The sequence below is a fragment of the Embiotoca jacksoni genome, unplaced genomic scaffold (genome assembly GCF_022577435.1).
Source record: "Embiotoca jacksoni isolate LCO1_2020_lvr unplaced genomic scaffold, fEmbJac1.0.p SCAF_66, whole genome shotgun sequence".
NCBI lineage: Eukaryota > Metazoa > Chordata > Actinopteri > Embiotocidae > Embiotoca > Embiotoca jacksoni.
The window spans coordinates 1381252-1403751 of NW_027185421.1; the positions used below are offsets into that span (position 1 = coordinate 1381252).

Consider the following 22500-nt stretch of genomic DNA (forward strand, 5'->3'; position numbering starts at 1 on the left):
AACAACAACCTGCGTGACCGGATTCTGTTATTAGATTTAAAGAATCTCAACGAGCTCCTACTTTTCTGTATCGTCGAGGCAAATATTGAATAGAAGTCTCACTCAGATGCCCAACAGAGTCTTTTCGTTCCATCTTGTCTAAGCTGATAGAAAACACAGCTTTCTGCCTCTCTTCCCCTTCAGCTGGCTCTCGTTACCTCGAACGCTTCACGACACCTGCTGAGCCTGAAACCTCACACAACAAAGGACTCAACGTTTTCTTACTGATTCAGCATTTTCCATCGACGCTGCAGCATCTTTGACGGGTTCGTGTTATTATCAGGACGCCGTAAACAACGTTCAGGCCTTTATCGGGGTGCACCACCCACCACCACCCACCACCACCCATCACCACCCATCACACCACATACCGTTGAGTCCCTGTGAAAAGCTGCTCTGATGGCTGAAGTGTGAGATCTGACGGTGGCACGACGACGACGAGGCGGCGGACCAGCTGACCCGGCTTCGATATGCTACACGCAGCATTTCCTCCACTTCCTGTTTCCCGCCTCTTTATCATCAGACGGCAGAGTTTAATGAAGCGCAGAGGCTGTGAGAGCTCCGACTGTCCTCAGACAACACAGGAAGTCTTTTCACCAGGCTGCGCCGTGACCGACCGATTCTCAAAGTTCAGCCGCCTGCAGGCGCAAAATGTCATCCATCGTTTTGGTTTTGTTTTTTTTAAAACGCTCGACGCCGGCGACCAACAGCCTTCCAGCACTAATCGCCACCGAAGCAACATCAACATCATCTTTAAAAACTCGGACTGGCTTGTTGTGGGTGCAAAAACACAGGAGGCTGAGTTTGCCCCACAGAAGTTGGAGGAGTCGGTGCGGTGACCATGGCAACCACAACAAGAAGGGTTTTGTCCCGACGAGGCCCGACTGTGACCGCTCTCCTTTTTATTCTCTTTGTGTCTCTCTCTCTCTCACACACAGAAACCAGTCTTTCTTTCTTTTCTTTTTTTTTTCCCAGGGTGCACGGTGTCCCTGCATGGGTAAGGGAGAGGGGGGTGGTGGTGGGAAGGGGGGAGGGGGGGGTGTTTACTGGATGTTATCTGTGTCAGCGCCGGCCCTCTCATCCGTCTCAGTGGGTTTTGGAGGAATGCTGGGACGGGATGGAGGAGCTCCAAAGGGGGAGTGACGAGAGACAGACACCGAGCGAGCAAGAGAGAGAGAGAGAGTGTGTGTGTGTGTGGTGTGTGTGTGTGTGTGTGTGTGTGTGTGTGTGTGTGTGTGTGTATAAATATAAATCCTGAGGAGGCTGGTGCTCACAGGCACAGCTGGACTACTGGATAACTGGACTGAAGCCCATTGGATATTTAGCACAAAAAAATAAAGGTTAGTTCTTTTTTATTCTTTTCTACTTTCTTCATGGAGCAGCTCCATCATTTATCATCATTTTAACAAAGATTCTGTAAAAAGCAGAAGCACGACTCAGTATTTCAGTTTTCTTTGCTGACCTTCATTAGAAGCTTTGAGGGATTGTTTCTTAAAATGAAAGATACGAGTGTTAAACTCAGAGATGTGGTTCTTATGTTTGTTGTCTCTATTTAATATGTAATCTCTTTAAACTCTTTAACAAAGCATATCACCCTGTTTGATCAAGTCCTCTGTGGGACTCGCCTTTTTTCTTTTTCCCTTCTCATAAACATAAATTTCACTTTTCGGTGCACAAAGAAGACTTTCTTTTTTCAAAATTTGTTTTCCATTGGGAAGATATTTCCAAGCTAATTTCTCTTAAAGTATTATTTTTATTTGTTTTACTTTTTTTTTTTTTTTTTACTAGAATGGAATTTAAATCCTTTTGTGTAATTTTGAATTAAAATTTTGAATGGTGCACTTTTATTTTTTACTTTGGTTCACAGAAATGTAAAAAAGAAAACACACTGATGGCATGTGACTGAATAAAGTGAATCTAATTAGCACGGTGATAGGAGAGGCTGTAAAATGACACCATTGATCTCATCACTGCAGCAGTTATTGGTGAGCCTATATCTATTTGTTGTTTCTTCATGGTAAGCCCTCATAGAAAAACAACATTTGGACGTGTTTCAGGTCTAATGAGGACGGACGTGTAATTGAATTAATGAAACAAGTGCAGTGGGGGATTTTCTTCTCAGACTTGGGTGTGCCTCTTTCTGAACTGGATTCGGGCTCCAGGGAACATGACATGAGTTTAGATCATCTCTCCTGAGTGTTTTACATCGAAAAGCAAACTATCGAAAGTAAATCCCCCTTTTTTTTTTTTTTTTTTTTTTACCCATGTTGTGAACATCTGTGTTTGCTCTGGATCTTGGCTATTGTTAGAGCCATAAAAAAAAACTGACATCCCAGAAGGCCGATGCAGCGTTGCACAATACGTTATGTCATAATTCACAAGTACACACACAGTGTTTAATATTTGTTCTGCATTACCATCCATGAGTGCCTCGACTGTATACTTTTTATTTGTGTCAATGCCACCAAGGCTTAAAAAGAGGAGTCCCTGTCATTAACTGAGGCCGCGAGGGTGCGGCGTGAAACTTGATGCCTGCATGTGCTGACACGACCTACCGTTTGTTTTATTCTAGGGTTGGTTTGTCAGGAAAATGTCCTCTAGGAGGGAAAACTGGCTTCGTGTCGGTTGATTACATTTCCTTTACCAAAATGTAACTGAAGAAAAGTTTTCTGAAAAGTCGTATAAATTAAACTACAATGAACTTTACGAGGGTTTCGTGTTTCTTCTTCTTCCAGGCTCCAGCAAAGTTTCTGGAAAACTAATTTTTAGTGTAGTTATATATACGTAGCGCCAAGATGAACGCTGTGGCGGACTGGCTGGTGCAGAACAGGGACAAGGTGGAGAAAGGCGTGGAGATCATGGGGCAGGCCTCGGAGGTGCTGGCGTCCACCGTGGGCCACCTGCACCCGATGCTGGAGGCCGTGTTCATGGCCTCGGCCGAGCTGCTCAACAACCCCGATGGGAAGGAGGCTCGCTACCTGACGGAGCAGTTCGAGCTGGTCAACCAGAAACTGGAGGGCATCCATGACGAGATCAATCAAATTGCCCTGGAGCTGCAGCGGACGTCCATGAACAAGCAGAACTTCGACCGGGAGGTACAGATACTCAGTCAGTACGAAAAGTTCCAGGACTTCGTCAACGCCAAGCCGGACTACAAGAAGAAGAAGATGGAGAAGTTCCTCAGCCACTACGACAACACCGACGCCGACCTGAACCTGGACGCCCTCTACAACGCCGTCACCGGGGAGAACACCGCCGGGGACCCGATGTTGGAGACAGTGGTCGCCACGGAGGAGAGGAGCCGCAGGCCGGTGGAGGACTTCTGCGCTCGGCTGAAGAGGCTCTTTGTGGTGGGCATCATCGCCGTCATGGGCCACGCCGCCCTCCGGGAAGGAGGCGTCGACAAGGACCTGATGAAGAGGTGGCAGGAGCGGATGGAGGACGTGGAGACGCGGATGAAGGCGGCCGTGGACGACTGCACGCAGAACTTCGTCGAGCAAGCCAAGCTGGACATGGAGCACCGGCTGCTGGAGAGTACCGGCACCGTAAACCAGGACTTCATCAAGTCCGTCTTGGATTCCCTCGTGAAGAAATACGACTGGGTGAACTGGTCCGTCAGGGCCTTCGGAGACCGCGAGCGCGTTTTCTTTTTCAACTGGCTGGCCGGCAAGAAGTACCACGGCAGCGGAGGCGCCAACTGGTTCAACGTCTTGACCAAGAACAAGATCAACGTGGTGTTCTCGTTCTGCATCGACCCCAAGCCCATCAACAAGGGTCAGATCCAGGAGCAGATCGAGGAGCAGAAGCTGAAGGGGAACATGATGACGGTGGCGCTGGCGCTGCACAAGAGCTTCCCCAGCTGCCTGGTCCACGCCATCAGCCACTACAAGGTGGTGGCGGAGACCAACAACTTCCGGGAGGATTGTTACTACTACGGAAAACACAAACGAGCCTACCTGTGCATCCACCCGCAGTAGGCTCGCCGAAAAAACAAACACATGACCAAATTCACGAATGTCGTCTTCACCAGAGACTTGAAAATATCGCCATTTAAAATATAAATTTATCTGTAAATCGAGTTGATGTGTAATCTGCTCAGTCTGGGTTCTGGTATGTGATCCGTAGTCTTGCAACATGATTTTTTTTTTTTTTATTCATCTATATGCAGTATGTATCTTCAGGTCCGTCTCACTAGATATTACTCTGTTTGGGCAATTAAACAATATCCGCTGCCAGAGACTTCGACTTTGGCCACCGAGTCGTAAACCGGTTCGCCGGTTTGGTTTTGGATTCGCCAAAACTTTGGGTAAACTTGACAGTTCTGAACAAAGGAGTGTATCCTGTAAGCTGAATGTTTCCAAAGTCAAAAAATTAAACAGGGCTCGACGTTCAAAGGAATGGTTTCAGATTTTGGGGGTAAAATGTGCTCATTTGCTTGCTTGCGCTCTCGTGGAGCCAGAAGAGCGTTAGCTCATAGCGTAGCAGGGGTAACAGCTAGCCTAGCTCTGTCTAAAACATCATAAAAACTTCCCACCGGCGACTCTAAAGCTCACAAATTTAACAAGTTATGTCTTTATGTGAAGAAAACGCAGGAGTTAAATCGACATTGAAGATTGGCATTATGCCCCGCCCACCTGTAACAGAAAGGTGACTGCACCCCAGGCATGTCAATCAAACAGACACGCCCTCAAACATCAAGAGGGAAGTTAATGTTTGAATGGGAGTCTATTGTAAGTTTTTTTTGGACCCCTAGTGGCTCTCGGTGGTATTGCACTTTTCTTTCTTATACAGTCTGTGGTCTCAACACAAAGTCTCCCATAAAATAAAAAACACTGTTGAGCTTCAGAGCTGCCAGAACAAAGCTAGCTGTTCCCCCTTTGCTCCCAGTCTTTGTGCTAAGCTAACTTCTTCTTCTATGGTTTTGTGGCTCCAGGCTTGTTTCTCAGAATACAAACACCAGAGTAGAAAGTAAGAAAGCAAATAACTCAATCTGCTGATACGGGCTGTGATACCTTCAAGAACTTCTGTTCATTGTGTTTATCCATAAACGCTTCTCAGGTGATTTGTACAACAGAGAGATAAATGACAGAGATAGAAAATCCTGTATGAAAAGAACAAAATCTAATATTTGTGCTGTGGGGCAAATCTTTTTTTTTAAATCAATCACAATCATCTTGAAGCTTTTTGTGTATATTTTACGTTAATTTGTAATAAACAGAAAAAAAATCTGGATGTTTTTGTCATCATTACTCTTATTTAAACCAAACTCAGAGTCGTTTCTGACAGTTATAACGTCTTAATGACGCGCTGTTGTTTATGAAATGGGTGAAGGCTGATCTGCACACAATATCAGCAACCACCTATTCTGCTCACAACTTTTTTTTTTTTTAACTTTTTTACCCTCCTCCTCCTCCTCCTCCTCTTCCTCCACCCTTTCTTTGCCCGCGTGTGCCTCTCCTCTGTAACACGAGAGCCACATGACCAATAGGAAGACAAACAGTCTGCGAGTTTGACTTTTTCTTCCGCAAACTTTAAAAAGGTGAGTCTCTTGAAATAAACCCAATTCTTCATATATTGGACAGACAGGTTCAGAGTTATCTGCTCTGGTAGTGATTAGGACTCCTCAGCAGGAAAATAATCGATCGACTTCATTCCGTCTCTTATTACATAATCGCGCATTTCTTTCTCTTTGACGCATTAAAAAAAAAAAAAGCAAAGTGCGCTTTTATATTTAATAACGCGGACTCGTTTATTACACTAAGAGTAGGTGATTAGCTGAATCTGCAACATTTAGTGCAGTTTAGACAGAAACTTTTATGGGCGTTGGTTCGCGTCCAGCTCTGCTGCTTCGCTTCACTTTTTCCAGGAAGTGCCGAAGTCTTTTTTTTTTTTTGAAATCCACTTGTGCTGCGTGGAAACTATAAACTCTGATCTGCGGTGTTAACCTGCGATGTTTGTTTGTTTCCTGCTTGGCTGTAAAATGATACAATTAGAGCCCCGGACACGGACGGATCGATACGTTTCCCATTAAGAGGGCGCATTAACGCGCACTGAGCGGCCAGGCTGAGTGGTCATCTGTCAGATGGAGGGTTTGGTCATCTTTGTGTGCAAACTAAAACTGACACCGAAGCTCATTTTGAAGGGTTTTCTAGTCTAAAGCATGCTTGATGTTCACTTTATTTTCGCTTTTCTTTTGATCCCAAATGCCTTCATAAAGCTGTATATCACTGGTGGTGGAATAAGGACTCAGATCTTCATATAAAAGTATGACAGTGGTAAAAAAAAAAATACTGCATTCAAAATGTTGTTTCAGTAAAAAGTCTCAAAGTTTCAGCAGGAAAAACAGCAATAAAAAGTATTTAAAGTAAAAGTTGAACAGAGAAGTGTCTCGTTTGACTGATATATTAAACTGAGATTGTTATTATTGGTGCATCAATGCATTTCAAGCCTTTTACTGTTGAGTCTAGTGTTTTCCAACCTAAAGGTCAAGCCCCTCCTCAGGGTCACGTGATGAACCTGAAAGGTCACCGTATGACTAATGGAGTCCAAATCAAGTTTCTATTTATTTATTTTTACTTTTCTATGATGTTTTCTTTTTTATGCGGATTATATTTCCACATCTTTGGTCCTTGAATTATTATTTAAAGGAGGGAAAATCATGTTTTAATATAATTTATAGACACCTGAAACGTTATAAAAGGGTGGAAACTGTTGGATTAATCTGGTATTTGCATTTTATTTAATAGGGTTGTCTTTTGAATGCATAAAATCCGTAGTAGTAGTAGTAGTGGTAGTATGCAGCAGAGTAAATCTGAATTAACTGGAAACACTAATAAGTAAAAGTACAACAAACTCGGCCTGTTCTACTCATATATATCTCGACCTTCATCTTTCTGTTATGAGAGCTGCAGCAGCTCTTTGTCTCCGAAAATGTGATTTCTTGAAGCACTTTTGTGTTTGAATTGTGTTTGTGAAGGTGCTTTTCATGCACTCAGGCTGCAGATACAAAACCCCGAGAGAGAAAGACGGAGAACATCAGTGGAAAAAACAGGAATCGCAGATTTCAGCACGGTCAAATCAAATCAGAGACAGGAAGTGTGACTGCTTGAAACATCCCGCTGGAATTTTACTGAAGTCTTTACAAGGAAACGATGAGAATATGAGCAGCTTTATATCTCAGGTTGGAGACTTTGGGAGTTTTGTGGTTGACATTCAAAAGGTTGCTAATTTAAAGGAAAAGTTTGGCATCGTTGGCTAAATCTTTTTTTGTATTTAACCATTAATTATTAGCTTAGCTTAGTTTAGGACCTAAACTGGAAACAGGGGAATAAAACCAGCCTCGCTCTAATTAGACAAAAATAGCGACAGTATTGGTAAACTACAACTCGTCATCAAACGAAGATTAGACAAACAAGACGATGACGTTAATTAAGTAGCTTTATATGTAGGTGCTAGTAGCTAAATCTGGACAGACCCAGCTGTTTCCTGATTTGTGCATCCCTGCTGTGATTTCATCAGCATGATCGTTACACACCTGTCAGCTCAGACAGATCGCAGAGGTGTGCGATGCATCACGCTGAGCACCCCCCCCCCCCTCCCCCCGGGACTTTAACAGACCTTTAGCAGAGAGACAAATGATCTGACAGATTATTTTCCATTGTCTTGTTGCCGTGGTAACTTGCTGAGTTTCACTGGAAGAAAACGCACCCTCGCCCAGCAAGTTTAACCTCCTCACACTTAATCACTTCCCACGCCTGCTGCTCTAATATTGACTGAGGAGAGACGGCGAGGCTGCTTCTCCCTCGGCCTCGACTTCAAAAAAAACTAAAAACAACCTGAACCTAAACATGTGACGTGACATCATTTTCTCATAAAATGGGCTTTTCCCCCAAATTACAACTCTCCAGATGTATAAAAAGGAACATGTCCGAACATGTCTGAACATGTCCGGTCAGGAATCGTCTGTTCGTTTCATTCCTGGTGTTTTGGAGAAGTTTTGTATTAGATTACATTTTTCCGCTTTCCTTCTTTTTGATGAACAGATTATTTGAATCTGTGCTGCAGCTGCTGAGGTCAATCATTTACGTGTTGCGGACTTTTTTACAGGCCGACAAAACAAAAAGATAACTTTTGTCCAGAGCTTTCAAAACACATCACGCAGGGGATGGCTCGGTTGTCATGGAAACAGAACTATTAAAAAGCACTCGTAAGGACTTCCTGTTTGGCGTCGAGTTAAAGCGATAGTTTCCCAGTTTTAATATTGAACGGATGAGAAACCGAAAAACATTACGAGCATATTTCTCAACGTTCCTAATTGACCTTTAAAAAATAGTGCCGACACGTCATTTTAATTTGTACTGTCTTGGCATGTGCACTCAGCCAGAGCTCCTCCGTGTTTGTTTTGATCTTATAGTAAGTCGCTCTGCTGAGAAATGGAGGACAGCAGCTTCTTTAAAGTCCGGGAGGTGAAACGTCAGCGCAGACGGTTCAACCCGTACGCTGCCCGGTCGTGGCTGACTCAGCGCTCTCTGGGTGTGACCGGCAGCTCACTCGGCTCTTTTCTCTCTTTCCTTATCAGTTTCTCTGCCGTGTTGTAAGAGGAGCGAGGGAGCCGGCCACAGTCCAACAACGCCGGCGCACAGCTGAAAGTACAATCTGAGAAAGTAAAACAAAAAAAACTAAAGCAGCTGATTTCTTTTTTTTGTGTCTTTAAGGGTTTTTACTGTCTCCAGTTTCAGAATCAGTCTGAGAGACAGCAGCTACGATGGAAAGCCAGCTCCAGAGGATGGTCTCTGAGAAAAAGGACATGGTGGAGACGGTGATGGAGGTGTTCGAGCAGGGCACCGAGGTGTTGGCCAGCATCGTCGGCGACCTCTTCCCCATCTTCGCCATCGCCGCGCCGATCGTCAAACTGGCTCTGGACAACGTGGAGAGCAACGAGGCCGCGTTCATGAAGGAGCAGTTCCAGAAGATCCGCGACCGCCTGGAGGTCGTCTCCGAGGAGCTGCAGAGGATCAGCGAGGAGATCAAGAGGAGCTCGTTGAACACCATGTATTTCTCCGTGGAGGAAAACATCACCAACCAGTTCAGGAAGTACATGGACATCCTCAACGCCAAACCCAAGTACAGGGAGGTCAAGAAGAAGCTTTTCCTCGAGCATTTTGCCAAAACCGGCGGCGACAAAAACCTGGACACGCTCTACAACGCCGTGACGGGAGGGACCTTCTCGGGGGAGTCGGTGCTCGAGATCGTCCTGAACTACGAGGAGAAAAGCCGGCGGGTGATGGAGGACTTCTGCGCCCGGATGAAGAAGCTCTTTTGCATCGGGCTCATCGCGCTGCTGGGCCACGCCGCTCTGAAGGGATACGACGAGGAGGAGCCGCTGCTGAAAGACTGGGGCGAGAAGATGAAGGCCGTCCAGGAAAAAATGAACGTCGTCATCGAGGACTGCATCGAAAGCTTCCCCAAACAAGCCGAGCTGGATTCCCGACGGCTGGTGAGAGACGGGCAGGGCTTCACCAACCAGCAGCTGGCCGACGCCATCGTGGAGAAGCTGAAGAAGAAGTACGACTGGGTGGGCTGGTCCGTGCGAGTGTTCAAGTCCCCGACGAGCCCGTTCGCCAACAAGAAGGACCACCACTGCCCGGCGGGGAAGAGCCGCTTCGAGGTCCCGTCGTCGGACAAGAAGCTCAACGTCTGGGTGTCGTACAGCTCGTCGGCCGAGCCGGTGGACAAGAACCACGTCCAGCAGCTGATCCAGAGTCACAAGAAGTTCGCCGGTGTGGCGGAGCTCCTGTTCGAGGATCTGCACGGCGACTGGATGGTTCACGCCGTGAAGACCAGCAAAGACCTGGCCTGCTGCTGGAGCTTCTCCGACGAGCTGCACTACTGGGGGGAGCACAAGAACTTCTACGTGTGCGTTCACATGGCGTGAATCTTTTAGACGCGGGGGAAAAAAACTCTCAAAAGTCCCTCGTTACATGTTCGTAGGCGACTTTATATTTGTACAATTAACTGCTGCCTCTTTTCTTGGCCTTAACACTGAAATATTACACAGAATGTGCCTTAATTGAATCTTTTCTAAACTGACTTATGTTCATTTTCCAGCAGAGATCAGAGAATCCTGGAGAAACATACTACAGATACAAGTCGTCACCTCTCGGTTTGGTGTTGTTTTATATTTCTGTCTCTTTTTGTGAAGTTAGACTTTTGTTTTTTGGGAGAAACTAGCTTGAGATACACGAGCGTACTTTGTCCTGTAAAGTCAGGAGGTTGTTTTGTTACGTGTTGGTTTAAATTTGTTGGAGTTCAGCTGTCGTGCAGAGATAAGGTTGATGAGCGCTGACCTCGCCCAGCTCAGAGAAAACGGCTGCAGACATTCGCAGAGACTGAAGCGGAGGAACGAGCGCCTTCGTTTTAGATCGTAAATCTGCTGCAGAGAACACGAGAGCTCGCAAGACCTCAAACGACGTCTGCATGAACACTTTATTTACACTCCCTGTTCGGAACGAGCCGAGGCGACGTGACGTCAGCGTTTTGTTTCCGTAGCGACGCCGAGCGAAGCTCCTCTCGGGTCACAGCTTCACCCGAGTGGTTGCGCAACACCAACTGGAAGTTTGTACCTGAACTGCCTTTTCTTTGTACTTTTATATCCGAGTGAACAGTTTAGTCTCTTTCTGGGTTTTGGATCTTTTGTTCTTCAAGAGATTTTCATCAAATTGTTTATAAATGGACTAAAAACCGACAGATATCTTAGCAGCGCTGCAGAAAAACCTTTTAAACCACTTTTAGACATTTTGTCTTTTTTTTTCTACACGACTGTAATCTGTGTTGCTTCTTTGTTTGCGTGTTGTTTATGTGTTATTACAAAAGGGCAAGAAATTACGAAACCAACCAAATGTTTACTTCTATAAAATGAATTGTGTTGTACATCTGTTTCATATTATTTGTATTTCCATGCAGATTATTTTGGGGAATCAAGTGTCTCTGATTTTAAATAATGTGATGTTACACCAAAGCAATAAATGTAATAAATCTTCCAAATAAAGTCAGTCACGCGTCTTTTGTCTAAATATCGTTTGTGATTAACTTTTTTGTCTGCTTGGTTTAAGACACAAAACTTCCGTCTTGTCTGGTTACAGAATCAAATCTGGAAAAATGAAGCAATATAATTTTCATTTTGGGATAACCGGTCATAATGGTTCACTGCAATGTTAGAATTTACTGTTCAGTTATACAGTTATTCTTTGAAACAACTCTTTTATCCAAATGTGAACCTTTAATCTTTTTCTCTCAAACATTGATTCAATCTGGACATTTGGTCCAGTTGGAGTTGATACCTCAGCAGATGTCACTATTTGCTGTCACAGAGTCTATTTAAAAAGAAGATTTAAAAAAATAAAATAAATAAAAACTAAAAAACGTACTTTCACTTGATAAAAATTCTAAATTATAGAGTAAATAAAAGCCTTGTAACAATGAGTCTGTGACACTGGTGTTGTTGAAACTCTCAACCACAACTGGACAAAATACGATGCAACAGAAATGAAGCACAACAATGCTGCATGCATTGGGAGTCACCGTCGTACATACCAACCTTCAACGGGCTAAAAACACGAGAAGTCAGGAACCTCCGAGGTGGAAAGAGTTAAATCTGAACCACTGTTTCCTGTAACTTTGAGTAGTTTTGACCATCACAGCTGTTTAATTAGCAGGAAAGAGGAGGAGGAATAATCAGGACATCAGCTTCTGCTGCGCTGAGGCACAGCGAGGTATTTAACACAGAAAACAGAAAGAGGATACGATGGTTTTCTAGTTTGGAAACACCCATGGTGCTCTGTAATTATGTGGTTGGCGGCTTTTCTATCTTCGGCAGACAAACACTCGGCGGGACGTTACAGTCAAGTGTCCCGGCAGAAAGGAACAAGTGCAGCAATATACGAGCGGGTCAAATATTGTTGTCTAGATATATTTTTATGGATTGGATTTAAATAGAAAGTAATTCTGGGCAACGAAGACGTAATGTCACAACGTAATTTAAGGATGAGATTTTTACTCGTGTTTTGACGTCATGATCGGAGGAGACATAGTTTCACATATTCTTAAACCAAATGTGTCCTGTGGAGATTCGGTCTCCGTGGAGACCAACATCATGAACTTCAGTGATATCTCAACATGATAATCCCATTAAATTCAATAATGTAAGTAACTTACGTGAAGTACGTAACATTACTGAAGTAAAATAACTTATTTTAAACAAAAAACAAAAAAGATCTTTTCCCAAAATGTAATCACGTAGTTTTTGGTGCCAAAAACCTGCTTTTCACAACTGGACGAGGAAAAACGGGACGCTGACGCGATTGTCGTCTAGTGGGCTGATGAGGTCACTACACGTTGGGCGTGATATATATGTAAATAATGTTTCCCAACCCAACGCCGGCTCAAAGAAAACTATCTGGAAATAAAGTCAAGACAGTTACTCAAACTTTTCTTTACTCTTTTCTTATGAAATGTAATTTCACTTTTTCCAGCCTACAGACAAAACTCAACTCAACTCTGAGGAGGTAAAACTATGTGACCTTTGAAAAAGCGCTTTGCTTAGTCTGGGTTGGGAACGTGTGGTCTCGATCCACATTCCTGTCTGTGGGTGCATCTACTCTCTTTCAAGTCACGTTCAAGGTCCTTTAATTTAATTTTGACTCTAAAAGAATCAAAAATGAAATAAGGCAGGAAGAAAGAGGACAAAACAGAAAGACTAAAATACTCTGAAAGCAAATCAATAAAAGCAACAACAAACAAGATTATGTGACAGAAGAAAAGAAACCCAGAGGATTGATGGGAGTTTGGTAAGTGCCAGCGTGAGAAGATGGCAGGGAAAACATTCAGATTTCCAACTGTGGCTCAGAGCGGAGACGGAGACGCTGACGTCTGGACACCTGTTTGCCAGCAGAACAAGACGGAGACAGAAGGAATTTAAACTTTCCTTTTTGCTTTGAACTAAAATCTCTCAACAGTGCGTTCCAAATTTCCGCTGGCAAGTGACCCGGATACATCGGCGCTCAGTAAACTGCTTAGTCAGCAATACTCGAGAGAAAAAGAGCTGGAAGTGATCAGCATTGACGAGCATTTTTTGACATTTTGGGGCCAATGGAGGCAATTTGTGAACACGGACACTGACTGAAGTTAACATGGCAAATTTGTTAGCAAACAGCTGCACTGAAGAAAAAAATCTGGCTTGAAAATATCGTAAACAGACGATATAAAATCATCATTAATTTAGAGTCCCATCTTCATTCTCTTTTTGCTCTGTTTTTGGTCTCCACCATCTCCTAAATGGACGTTGTGGCTCATCAGCAGATAAATTCTCCTTTGGGTTTACAGCTAATTGTGTCGGTCTTAAGTTCGGAGCCCCGCCCACCTATACAGGAAACCTGACTGCACCCCAGGCCTGTCAATCAAACAGCCCCACCCCCAAACATAGCTGTATTTGAGGCCTAATGTCTAATGAATGCTGGAATTATTTGTTTTTCCGGGGAGACTTTAATCCTTTTTTTAAATGGGAGTCTATTGGAGGTTGTTTTTTTTTTATAGTCAGCCCCTAGTGGCTCTCAGTGGTATTACACTTTTAGGCACATTAGCATTCAGATTCGGAGGCTACGTCCATTTTTATATACAGTTTATGATTTTACAGCTTGATTTTGAAGGAATGGTATTAAAGCACATCACAAAGACATAAAGCTGTACAAAGGAAATAATATGAGCGAACACAAAGACAGAAATTAGTGAAAATGTGAGTTACACTATTTACAAAATGGGAATTTTTATAGAGCCCATATTAATCTAAATTTATGTTTATGATACTACATTAAGGAAATATAATAAAAAACCACACTATCAGAATTGAATGTGTTCAGGGTCGATTGTGCTCTACAGGCCAGTTCGTGTCCTGCAGGTGGTTTAAACGGGCTGCTGACACAAAAAAACGGTAGAATAGGCGAAGTGATGCTTTTAATCAGACCATAAATTACTCCTCCATGAATATGATTTGGCCACACAGCCCTGCATTGAGCGCGGCCCGTCAGGTGACCTGCAGGAACGCAGAAAAACATCCCGTGGCTAACGAAAAGATTCGCCCGCCTTGCAGGAACACATTTCTTTGCTGCCGGCCGTCAACCTCAGCGTAACCTTTCGACTCGGACTTAATTCAGTCTCAATGACAAAAAAGCAGGGTTTTTTTTTTTTTTTTTTTTAAATGGTCACATGTTTTCATCAGGTGGTGCAGGTCAGATGCTCCGTGGGAGGGGCTACATGTCGGACATACAGGCCTCTGAATGCAGCTCAGTTTAAAGATTTACCGAATAAATATGTTGAGTTTAAAGTCATTAGGAAGCTGAAATAGTCTTCAAAGAAAACCCCAACGAAGTTAGTCAGTTACTAACACGCTCTCATGTAGCGTCCACGTCAGACTCCTTTGAAGGACGTACTGAAGCCTCCGTCCCAACCGAGTCCATTTTAATGGCTCTAAGTTTGGTAGTCTGGTTAAAGATTTTACATATTATTTTACTTCACAGGAGGTTACTGACCTATAAACGCTGTGCCGAGGTTGCGTTTTATAATCTTGAAGTGTTTCCAGTACCATAGTGTTCAATATGAAGGACAACCTAACTTCTGTAAAACAGTGTGTGTTTGATCTGAGAGTTGTTTCCTTCTGCAGATACGACCCTTAAATTCAAATGAAGACGTCAGAAGAACTTCTCAAACTTCTTTTCTTTTTTTTTTTTTAACCCGTATGAGTTATAAAGACAAACTGAAACTGTGAAAGCTGTCGTCTTTGCAGCTGTTGAGTATTAGCGAAGTTAGCTTTTAGCTTTACTGGTGATTAACATTTTAAAAGGATTCTCCCGCTACCTAAACAGTCATAAAGCTGATTAACAATATGAATCACAACCCAAGGAGACTACACCCCGCCCACTTACAGCGGAAACTTGACTGCACCACAGGCCTGTCAATCAAACAGACACGCCCCCAAAAACAGGTCTTTTTGAATCTTCTTTTCTAATGAATGAGGGATTATTTTCAGATGGACCTCCAGAAAACTAATAAGAAGGAGTGACTTTAGCTAACAACACCGAGATAACTGATGGACACATTTTATTCACTTTGGATTTGATGAGAGAAGTTGAATGGGAGTCTATGGAGCCGGAGGCTTTTTGGAGCCGACCTCTAGTGGCACTCGCTGGTATTGCAGCTTCAGAGCTGGAAGCTTTGTCCACTTTTATATACAGTCTGTGGTTTTAAGGTGATAAAATGTCAAAGATATGTTAACAGTTTGCTGTGCTGCCCTCATGTGGCCAAAACTCTCTGATTAAGATGCTTTGCTTCTACTTTGTGGTGAAATAAAGCCTCTAACACCACAAACCTCTTGACTTTTACTCTGTAAATCGCCAAATTTCCACGCTGCATCTTTTTGGTCGCCCTACTTCACCTGCAATCGCCCGTCGTTTCCTCCTTACATACCAAAGTCCGGGCAAGACCCAACAGGCGTCATGCGGCGTCGCTAGTTGACTATGTGGAGCTACAGAAGTGGTTTCACATTTAGGGCTGGTATTGTTTTCAAATTGCTGCCCGAGGGCTTCCTTCAGAGCCTTTCATACCTCTGTGTTTTTATGAGCAATGGCTCCCATATCTGAAATAACAAACAATAACACCACAAGAAACTATGCAAACAACTCCTGGCTGGGTTCTCGCCCGCTGCAGCAAAGCAGTAGTTTAGAAAAGACACACTTTCAGTCGATTTCCCAACAACAACAAAAAATCTGGTGGTATCATTTTTGACGTTCAGTGTGCTCCAGAAAGAAGAACTCCCCCCCGACTGTCACACAACGCTGTTCTGGATAGTTAATCAATTGTTTGTTTTGTTTTATCAAAGAAAAATCACTAAGATCAATTCTCTCTTTAAAAAAAACCACTTCATTCATGTTTTATCATTTTTTTAAAAATGGGAATTTTTCACATATTTATCACGTTGAATTTGATTTCAGACCAAATGTGGAAAATTCACACAAGTTTCAGCATCTGATTTCTGAATATTCTATAAAAAAAAAATTAAAAAAAAAAAAAAAGCAATAACATAAAACAAATTTTTCACATAAAAAACAAAAAAACATAAGCATAGTGATTATTTAGACACCTCGGATGTAAAAGATGCCGTTTTTCCCTGAGGATCGCCTAATTAGTAAATTACTTTCCTCTATAATTATATTTATGTACTTACTAACAAAAGAATGAAAAGTTTACAGACAACACTGATGTAAACTAATCAGAAACCATCAATACCTTTGTGTTTGGATGATACCTGTAATCCAGTGTTGTACCTTTAAATTAATGTTACGTAGATTTCCAACACGTTATTTTCCTGCAGTTTCTGTCAGCTCAGTGTTTCTATATTAAAATAACATTAGTGAAGCTACGTTGTGGGGATTTGTTTGTTGAACACTGTGTAATTCTAGGTGTAATTATTGTTTGGATGATGCATCTAGAATAACTTTATGCAACTTGGTGTCTAAATACTTGTAAGCAAACTGATGTTTATCTAAAATTCAGGTGTCTGAATTTTGAGCATCAGTTTGGAATAACACCAATGTTTAAAGACTAAACATAATAATAAAAAAAAAAAAACAGTTTGCATTTCTTATTTTCTAACCTAATCATCAGTTTTCATTTTGAGGTATTAAAACATAACCTAAATATTATACAATGTCCAAAAAAAAAGTGTCCAATCACTGTTTTCTCCTACTACGCTCATGGGAACGTGAGGAAGGAAAACCCTCCGTTCAGCAGGTGTGTGAAGTGAAGCATGATCACTACCTAGTGGCCGACAGCGTCACAACTACCCGTCCTTAACAATGAACAATGAAAAAAATCCTTTAAAGAGCCAGAAAAATCTTCCATTTGTGAACGCAGGTCAGAAACTGGTGCATAAAATATAACAACAAACAAGCTAAACACAAGAAAAGTACTGAAATAAACAGATGAAGTCAGTTCATGACAAACTTTGGTTTCTCATCTATGTTCTGTGAAGGGTTTTCACTATTTGGTTGTTTTTTTCTCTAAATGCTGCACAAGTTTTTCAAATTCTCTCTTTGCTTTCTTGTATTTTGTGTGTTTTGTGTATTTTGTGCGCTCCCACTTTGGAGGGTCTTCGCTCTCAGGGTCACTGTCAAACTTTCTATTCAACTGTATTTAACTATTTAACTTACTATTTAAGTAAAAAATGTCTTTGCAATTTTCTGTTCCGATCTTGCTCCACACTGGTGTTTTCATGTGGTTGTTTTTTATTTTCTTGTTTTTGGCTGCATGCTAATTTTGCACTCGAAAACAGAATCGAATATTTCAATAATATTCTATTTTGTTTATTACTGTAAATTTGTAAAAAAAAAAAAAAAAAAAAAAAAAAAAAATTTAAATATTTTTACGACCTCTATTTTTATTGCCGTGTTTCTTTATATGCTGCTGCAGAAAAAAAAAAAGTCCCCTTGCAGGATCAATAACGTCTGTCTGTCTGTCTAATTTCAGAAAAAGGAGCATTGCGTCTTGGAAAAGCTTCCACCGTTTTTCCAGTCTTTATTTAACAAGTTTAAAAGATCACGCACAAAACAAAAAACCAAACAGAGTAAATACAGGCTAACCTTCAGTATGAACAGAGATCCACTGATATATGTTGAAGAATGCGTTGCATCGTACGGGTGCCTCCATGTTTGGGTGAGTTTGTTTTAAGCACCAGGACTCGTCACGAGGACGTCCTTCGACACCGGCTGGTAGATCTCAACATCTCTGACATCCTGCAGACACACAATTAAGTTGAACGTAAACCAACAGCGCTGACTGCTGTTGTACCTGGATTTTGCGCGTTTTGTTTTTTGTTTGTACTTTTTCCGTCCTCCTGTGGATCAGAGCCTCGATGCCCAGAACCGCCGAGCTGATGCTGACGCACAGCTGGAGACCAGCCAGGACGATCAGAGTGACGTCCATCGCCGTCAACAATCTCTGAGCGGACGAGAGGAGGAGGGAAAGAAGGAAAGTGAGACGGAGAGGAAGAAATGCTCAAATAAAATGTGTTAAAATGAAAGAAGAAGCTCCGCCCCCTCTTGAAACGTCGACCGTCCCTCAGAAACACCTCGGCCTCTGTTGAGGATTTCCACGGAGATGACTTTTGAAACCTTCCTCCTGCTCCGTTCACGCGCAACAGGAGCCGTCTCGGAAAGTTATCGATGCCCCCTCGAACATCGTTGCAAAAACATCATCCTTTAAAAGGATGCTTACCCGAGCAATAAGCGCCACCAGTCTGCAGTTGTCGTGGCTGATCTCGAAGTCACACAACCAGAGGACGGAGGCGTCGGCCAGGTCTCTGGAGTACAGCACCATGCCGACGACGGCCAGGATGGAAGAGACTATGTTCACAAACACAGCGAAGCCCACCTGAGAGGAAAGGTTTCATTAATGTCTTAATGTCGCTTCGCTTATTTCAATTCAAGTCTTTACACTCACCAAGCAACGAGCAGCACACTGGTCAGCGAAGAGTGAAACGACTCCAGCAGCGATGAACTGAAGAGAGGAAATATTCTAATTCACGTTTTTCTGGTTTTGTAAATTACTCTTTAGCTGTTGAATGAAAACATTTCATATAAATGCCCTTTAATGTAAAAAAGGAGGCTTTTAGAAGATGATTTAATTCATCACAAAACAACAGTGGCACCTATAAACTTCTAAATTCACATATTTGCAGCTTAAAGGACGATGAATAAATCTGAGAGCTGAATTTGTTTGTTTCACATGTAAAGAACCAGTTCAAGAATTTGCTGTTTTATATCAATAAAAACTGAATGTTTTTGGTTTTAGGACTTTTAGGGAAACTGAGGTTTTCTTATTTCTGATCTGTTGTTACTTTTTCACATTTTACTGACTGAATTTTACTCTGAAACTATTGTGAGATTCACTGACAAGGAAAATAATAGTATCTAATATTGTTTTACTTTAATAGATGTCAAACTGTAAGACTTGTTTTTTTTTAATCACAGCTAAGACATCAAACAGAACGGCGTTGTTTCACCACGCCGCCGAGCCAGTAAGCAGCTCCCAAGTTGAGCAGATCTCCGGGATGTGTGCTCGTTCGTCCGGGACCGAGTCCGATGTTGAACAGACCCACCATGATCTGCATGGTCTGTAAAAGAGACAAAATCATTTCAATCTCATCGTGTTACGAGTGGAACAATGTAAGATTTGAATGTTTCACCTCCTCTCACCCCGAGAGCTACGATGACGCGACTCTGCTTCAGGCCCGTGAACATGGAGCTGCTGGAGCCGAAGGTCTGGAGGACGCCACCCAGTGGAGGAAACATGCTCTTAATGTCACCAGCGATGGACACGTCTCACACCTGCAACGTGATGAGGAGATTTCAGATTTGATAGTTATTATGGTTTAGTAATCCCATTAGGAAACTGCATAATACTGTGACTAGAACAATATATACAATGATAGTACCTGCTAATAGTCTGTGTACTTTATATGTATTAGTATGTCATGGTACTTCATTGGCTTTGAGTAGATTACTTTCTTAGAATACTGTATGCACAGTTATATAATACACATGAATAATGCTGAGATAAATACAACTTAGTCTTCAACAAAAGTTGGGATGCTGTTTTTTAAAATGTAAATAAAAACAAAAAGAGATGATTTGCAAATTACGTAAACGGCATTAGAAACAGACACTATTCTGGAGTGGAAATCCCTGCATGGGCTCAGGAACACTCTGAAAACCATCGTCTGTGAACACAGTTCATCGCTGAGTCCACAAATGATGTTAAAACTCTCCAAAGAAGAAACCAGATAGAAACATGATCCAGAAACACCGCCGCCTTCTCTGGACCGAGATCATTGAAGATGGACTGAGGTGAAGTGGACAACTGTCCTGAGGTCTGCAAAAACTAAATTTGAACTTTTTTCTGCTGCATCCCCCGGGCTAAAGGGGAGAGGGACCACCCAGCTCGTTATCAGCGCTCAGTTCAAAAGCTAGCATCCCTGATGGTTTAGGAATGCATGAGTAGCTTTTGCACATCTAACTCAGGCAAGAATGGGACCACATTTTACTTTCAAAACTCCAGAAACTGGTCTCCTCAGTTGGTGACGCAACACGGTGTTAAACATGACCCTGTCCCGACTTTTTGAAACGCTTGGCTGTCTTCAAATTCAACATGAGCAGATATTTTTCATAAAACAAACAAAAAAATTCTGTTTCAACATCGAATATGTTGTTTTTAAGTCAACTTTCAATTAAACATGGGTTTACGTGATTTGCAAATCATTACATTCTGTTTTCATTCACATTTCACACAGCATCCAAACATCATCGGAGACGGGGTTGTACATCAGCCAGCATTTAACGGAGGTATTTCACTTTGTGATGAGGTGTTCTTACAAAACAGCAAGTGCAGCATTTTTATATTAAAAGTGGAAGTAACGCAGTTCAAAATGGTTTTGTCAGAATCTTCCCAGAAAGAGTTGCACTTCCTTGTGTGATATCGAACGGAATAAAGGCTTTTACAAAATGGAGAAATCAGGCTCTCAAATATCAACTTGAATGTTGACCAACACAAACTCATAAAACACACAGAAAAGGGTTCAAATTGTAATAAATAAACAAATAAATAATATATAGATAAAACTGATGATGAAAAAGTCATGTTCATTGTATCTTTTCTCGTCCTTTTGCAGGCAGAAAAAACTTTTACAAAATAAATCCTTAACTCAGTTCAGAGCTTTTATAATAAACAATTAACAGAATGATTATTATCAATAATTATAAAGGTATGATTTGCAGAGAACTCACCTGCTTTGTTGCTGTAGACTCCCTGCGACTCACGAGGCGGCTTCGCTGATAAAAATTCAGGCAGCAGCAACAGAATCAACACTTCCTGTTGCCCATTTCTTCAAATTAAAAGCGTTAACAGCAAAAACAAAATGTCTTAAAATTTAAATTCTTCAAAATTTCAAGTCCAAGTGGTAACGCCATACTTTAGGTATATATAATAAGTGATAGACCTGCAATCAAATTGGACTTTAGAAAAATGAAAACACATTTATATTTACTCCTGGTGTTTCATAGAAAGGTTAAGAGATCTCTAGTTTTGAACGCCAAAAATTACTTCTTTCTCAAAGACCACAAGAACAAAATAGTCCACATTTCTTTCAGACTTCAATCATTTTATATTTTGAATCTATTTGTATTTAATTATATGCATCTCATTTCTTTTCTATATTTTTAAATGTTCCTTTATGTAATTCTCCTGCTGTGAAGCACTTTGAGCTTCATTTCTGTGTATGAAAGGTGCTCAACAAATAAACGTTATTATTTTAAAATGTCCGTAACAGTTCACTCAGCGTGTCGTCTCTTTTGTAAGATTTATATAATTGTGAAAAACATTCACCTGTAAACCACCGTTCAGCACCTCAGTTCATTCTGCAGCAACAACCACATCACTTCCTGTTCAACCTTTCATAATTTTTCAGAATAAAAGCCTCATTTCCACAGAATGCACACACCAAAGGTAGAAAGAGGAAAGTTGTTCATTGCACTGTTTGTTCTGGTTATAACGGAAACAATGAACTTGTGATTTAGCAGCCAAAGTGGAATAAAACATGGAAACTGTGGTGAATATTTTAGGGAGTTAAAGAGACTCTAAGGTAACAAAGCTATGAAATTTACTGGAGAATCATACATTTATTAGAAATAGTGAACTGTAGTGAAAAAGACACAAAACAAAAATCAGGAAGGGAGGAAGAAAACTCTCGTGGAGCGTTTTGAGACGAGAAAACAACATTTTGTTTGACAAACACAACCGTTTTATTGAATTTTTGATTATTTTATTCACACAAAAAAAAACCTACTTTAGATATTTACTTGTATGAACGTCTAATAGATAATAAAAAAAAAAACTTTAAATTTTAAAATCTTTTTTTGAGTAGTTTTTAAAGTGTAATAAAGTTCCACCGTGGAGCTTCTCCCAACTGTCATTACACAGTTTGTCCACCAGAGGAAGCTACGAGTTTATTCTGCAGGAGCTGAAATGTGCTCTGAAGATACAAAATGTAATGGATCCTAATTAAAAAAAGATATCTTTAATGTTATCAAAAAATAGACTCCACAATAATTATTTATGATCACAGAAGAAGAAGAAGAAAACTGCTTTTAAATTTCTCTCAGTTTCAATCAAATCAAACAATTATAACATCTTTTATCCCACGTCCACTCACTTTTCCTCAAATGTTAAATCTTTATACTTATCTTTATATTTATATAGAAATGCACTGTAAGCGAATGTAACTTGCTGAATAAAGCAGAGCTGTTTTAAAAGGTAAAATCACTGCAGGAGCCTGAGACTTCTGTATTTTGTTATTATTTG

The 22500-nt window shown here is 41.5% G+C and overlaps 3 protein-coding genes across 5 annotated transcripts; 2 read left to right on the top strand and 1 right to left on the bottom strand.

Moving 5' to 3' along the window:
* The first annotated feature begins 1095 nt into the window (after window positions 1-1095).
* rpz5 (rapunzel 5) lies at window positions 1096-5269 on the top strand. The gene is made up of 2 exons (XM_069175341.1): window positions 1096-1379; window positions 2775-5269. The coding sequence occupies exon 2, from the start codon at window positions 2835-2837 to the stop codon at window positions 4014-4016; it is 1182 nt and encodes a 393-aa protein (XP_069031442.1). The 5' UTR covers window positions 1096-1379; window positions 2775-2834; the 3' UTR covers window positions 4017-5269.
* A 236-nt stretch (window positions 5270-5505) lies between these two features.
* rpz4 (rapunzel 4) lies at window positions 5506-11100 on the top strand. 3 transcript variants are annotated; one of them, XM_069175343.1, is made up of 3 exons: window positions 5517-5578; window positions 8618-8687; window positions 8772-11100. In XM_069175343.1, exon 3 carries the CDS (start codon window positions 8804-8806, stop codon window positions 9971-9973), a length of 1170 nt encoding a protein of 389 aa, XP_069031444.1. In that variant the 5' UTR covers window positions 5517-5578; window positions 8618-8687; window positions 8772-8803; the 3' UTR covers window positions 9974-11100. The 3 variants fall into 3 exon arrangements, with proteins under 3 accessions (XP_069031443.1, XP_069031444.1, XP_069031445.1); XM_069175342.1 differs by lacking the exon at window positions 8618-8687 and having other exon boundaries at window positions 5506-5578; window positions 8754-11100; XM_069175344.1 differs by lacking the exon at window positions 8618-8687.
* Window positions 11101-17650: 6550 nt separating this feature from the next.
* Window positions 17651-20961, bottom strand: LOC138214007 (membrane-spanning 4-domains subfamily A member 4A-like). Its single transcript, XM_069175364.1, has 7 exons — window positions 20928-20961; window positions 19341-19472; window positions 19148-19258; window positions 18586-18642; window positions 18361-18516; window positions 17968-18084; window positions 17651-17879 (listed from the first exon to the last, which is right to left on the bottom strand). Exons 2-7 carry the CDS (start codon window positions 19434-19436, stop codon window positions 17811-17813), a joined length of 606 nt encoding a protein of 201 aa, XP_069031465.1. The 5' UTR covers window positions 19437-19472; window positions 20928-20961; the 3' UTR covers window positions 17651-17810.
* Window positions 20962-22500: the final 1539 nt, after the last annotated feature.

Bases quoted from the DNA above. Each gene is read 5' to 3' on its own strand.
- LOC138214007 (XM_069175364.1), bottom strand. From the start codon at position 19,436: ATGTTTCCTCCACTGGGTGGCGTCCTCCAGACCTTCGGCTCCAGCAGC. The intron at 18,643-19,147 runs GTGAAACAACGC...TCCTCTCTTCAG, and splicing joins CTTACTGGCTCGGCGGCGTG to TTCATCGCTGCTGGAGTCGT. The intron at 18,517-18,585 runs GTGAGTGTAAAG...CTTTCCTCTCAG, and splicing joins AGTGTGCTGCTCGTTGCTTG to GTGGGCTTCGCTGTGTTTGT.
- rpz4 (XM_069175342.1), top strand. From the start codon at position 8,804: ATGGAAAGCCAGCTCCAGAGGATGGTCTCTGAGAAAAAGGACATGGTG.
- rpz5 (XM_069175341.1), top strand. From the start codon at position 2,835: ATGAACGCTGTGGCGGACTGGCTGGTGCAGAACAGGGACAAGGTGGAG.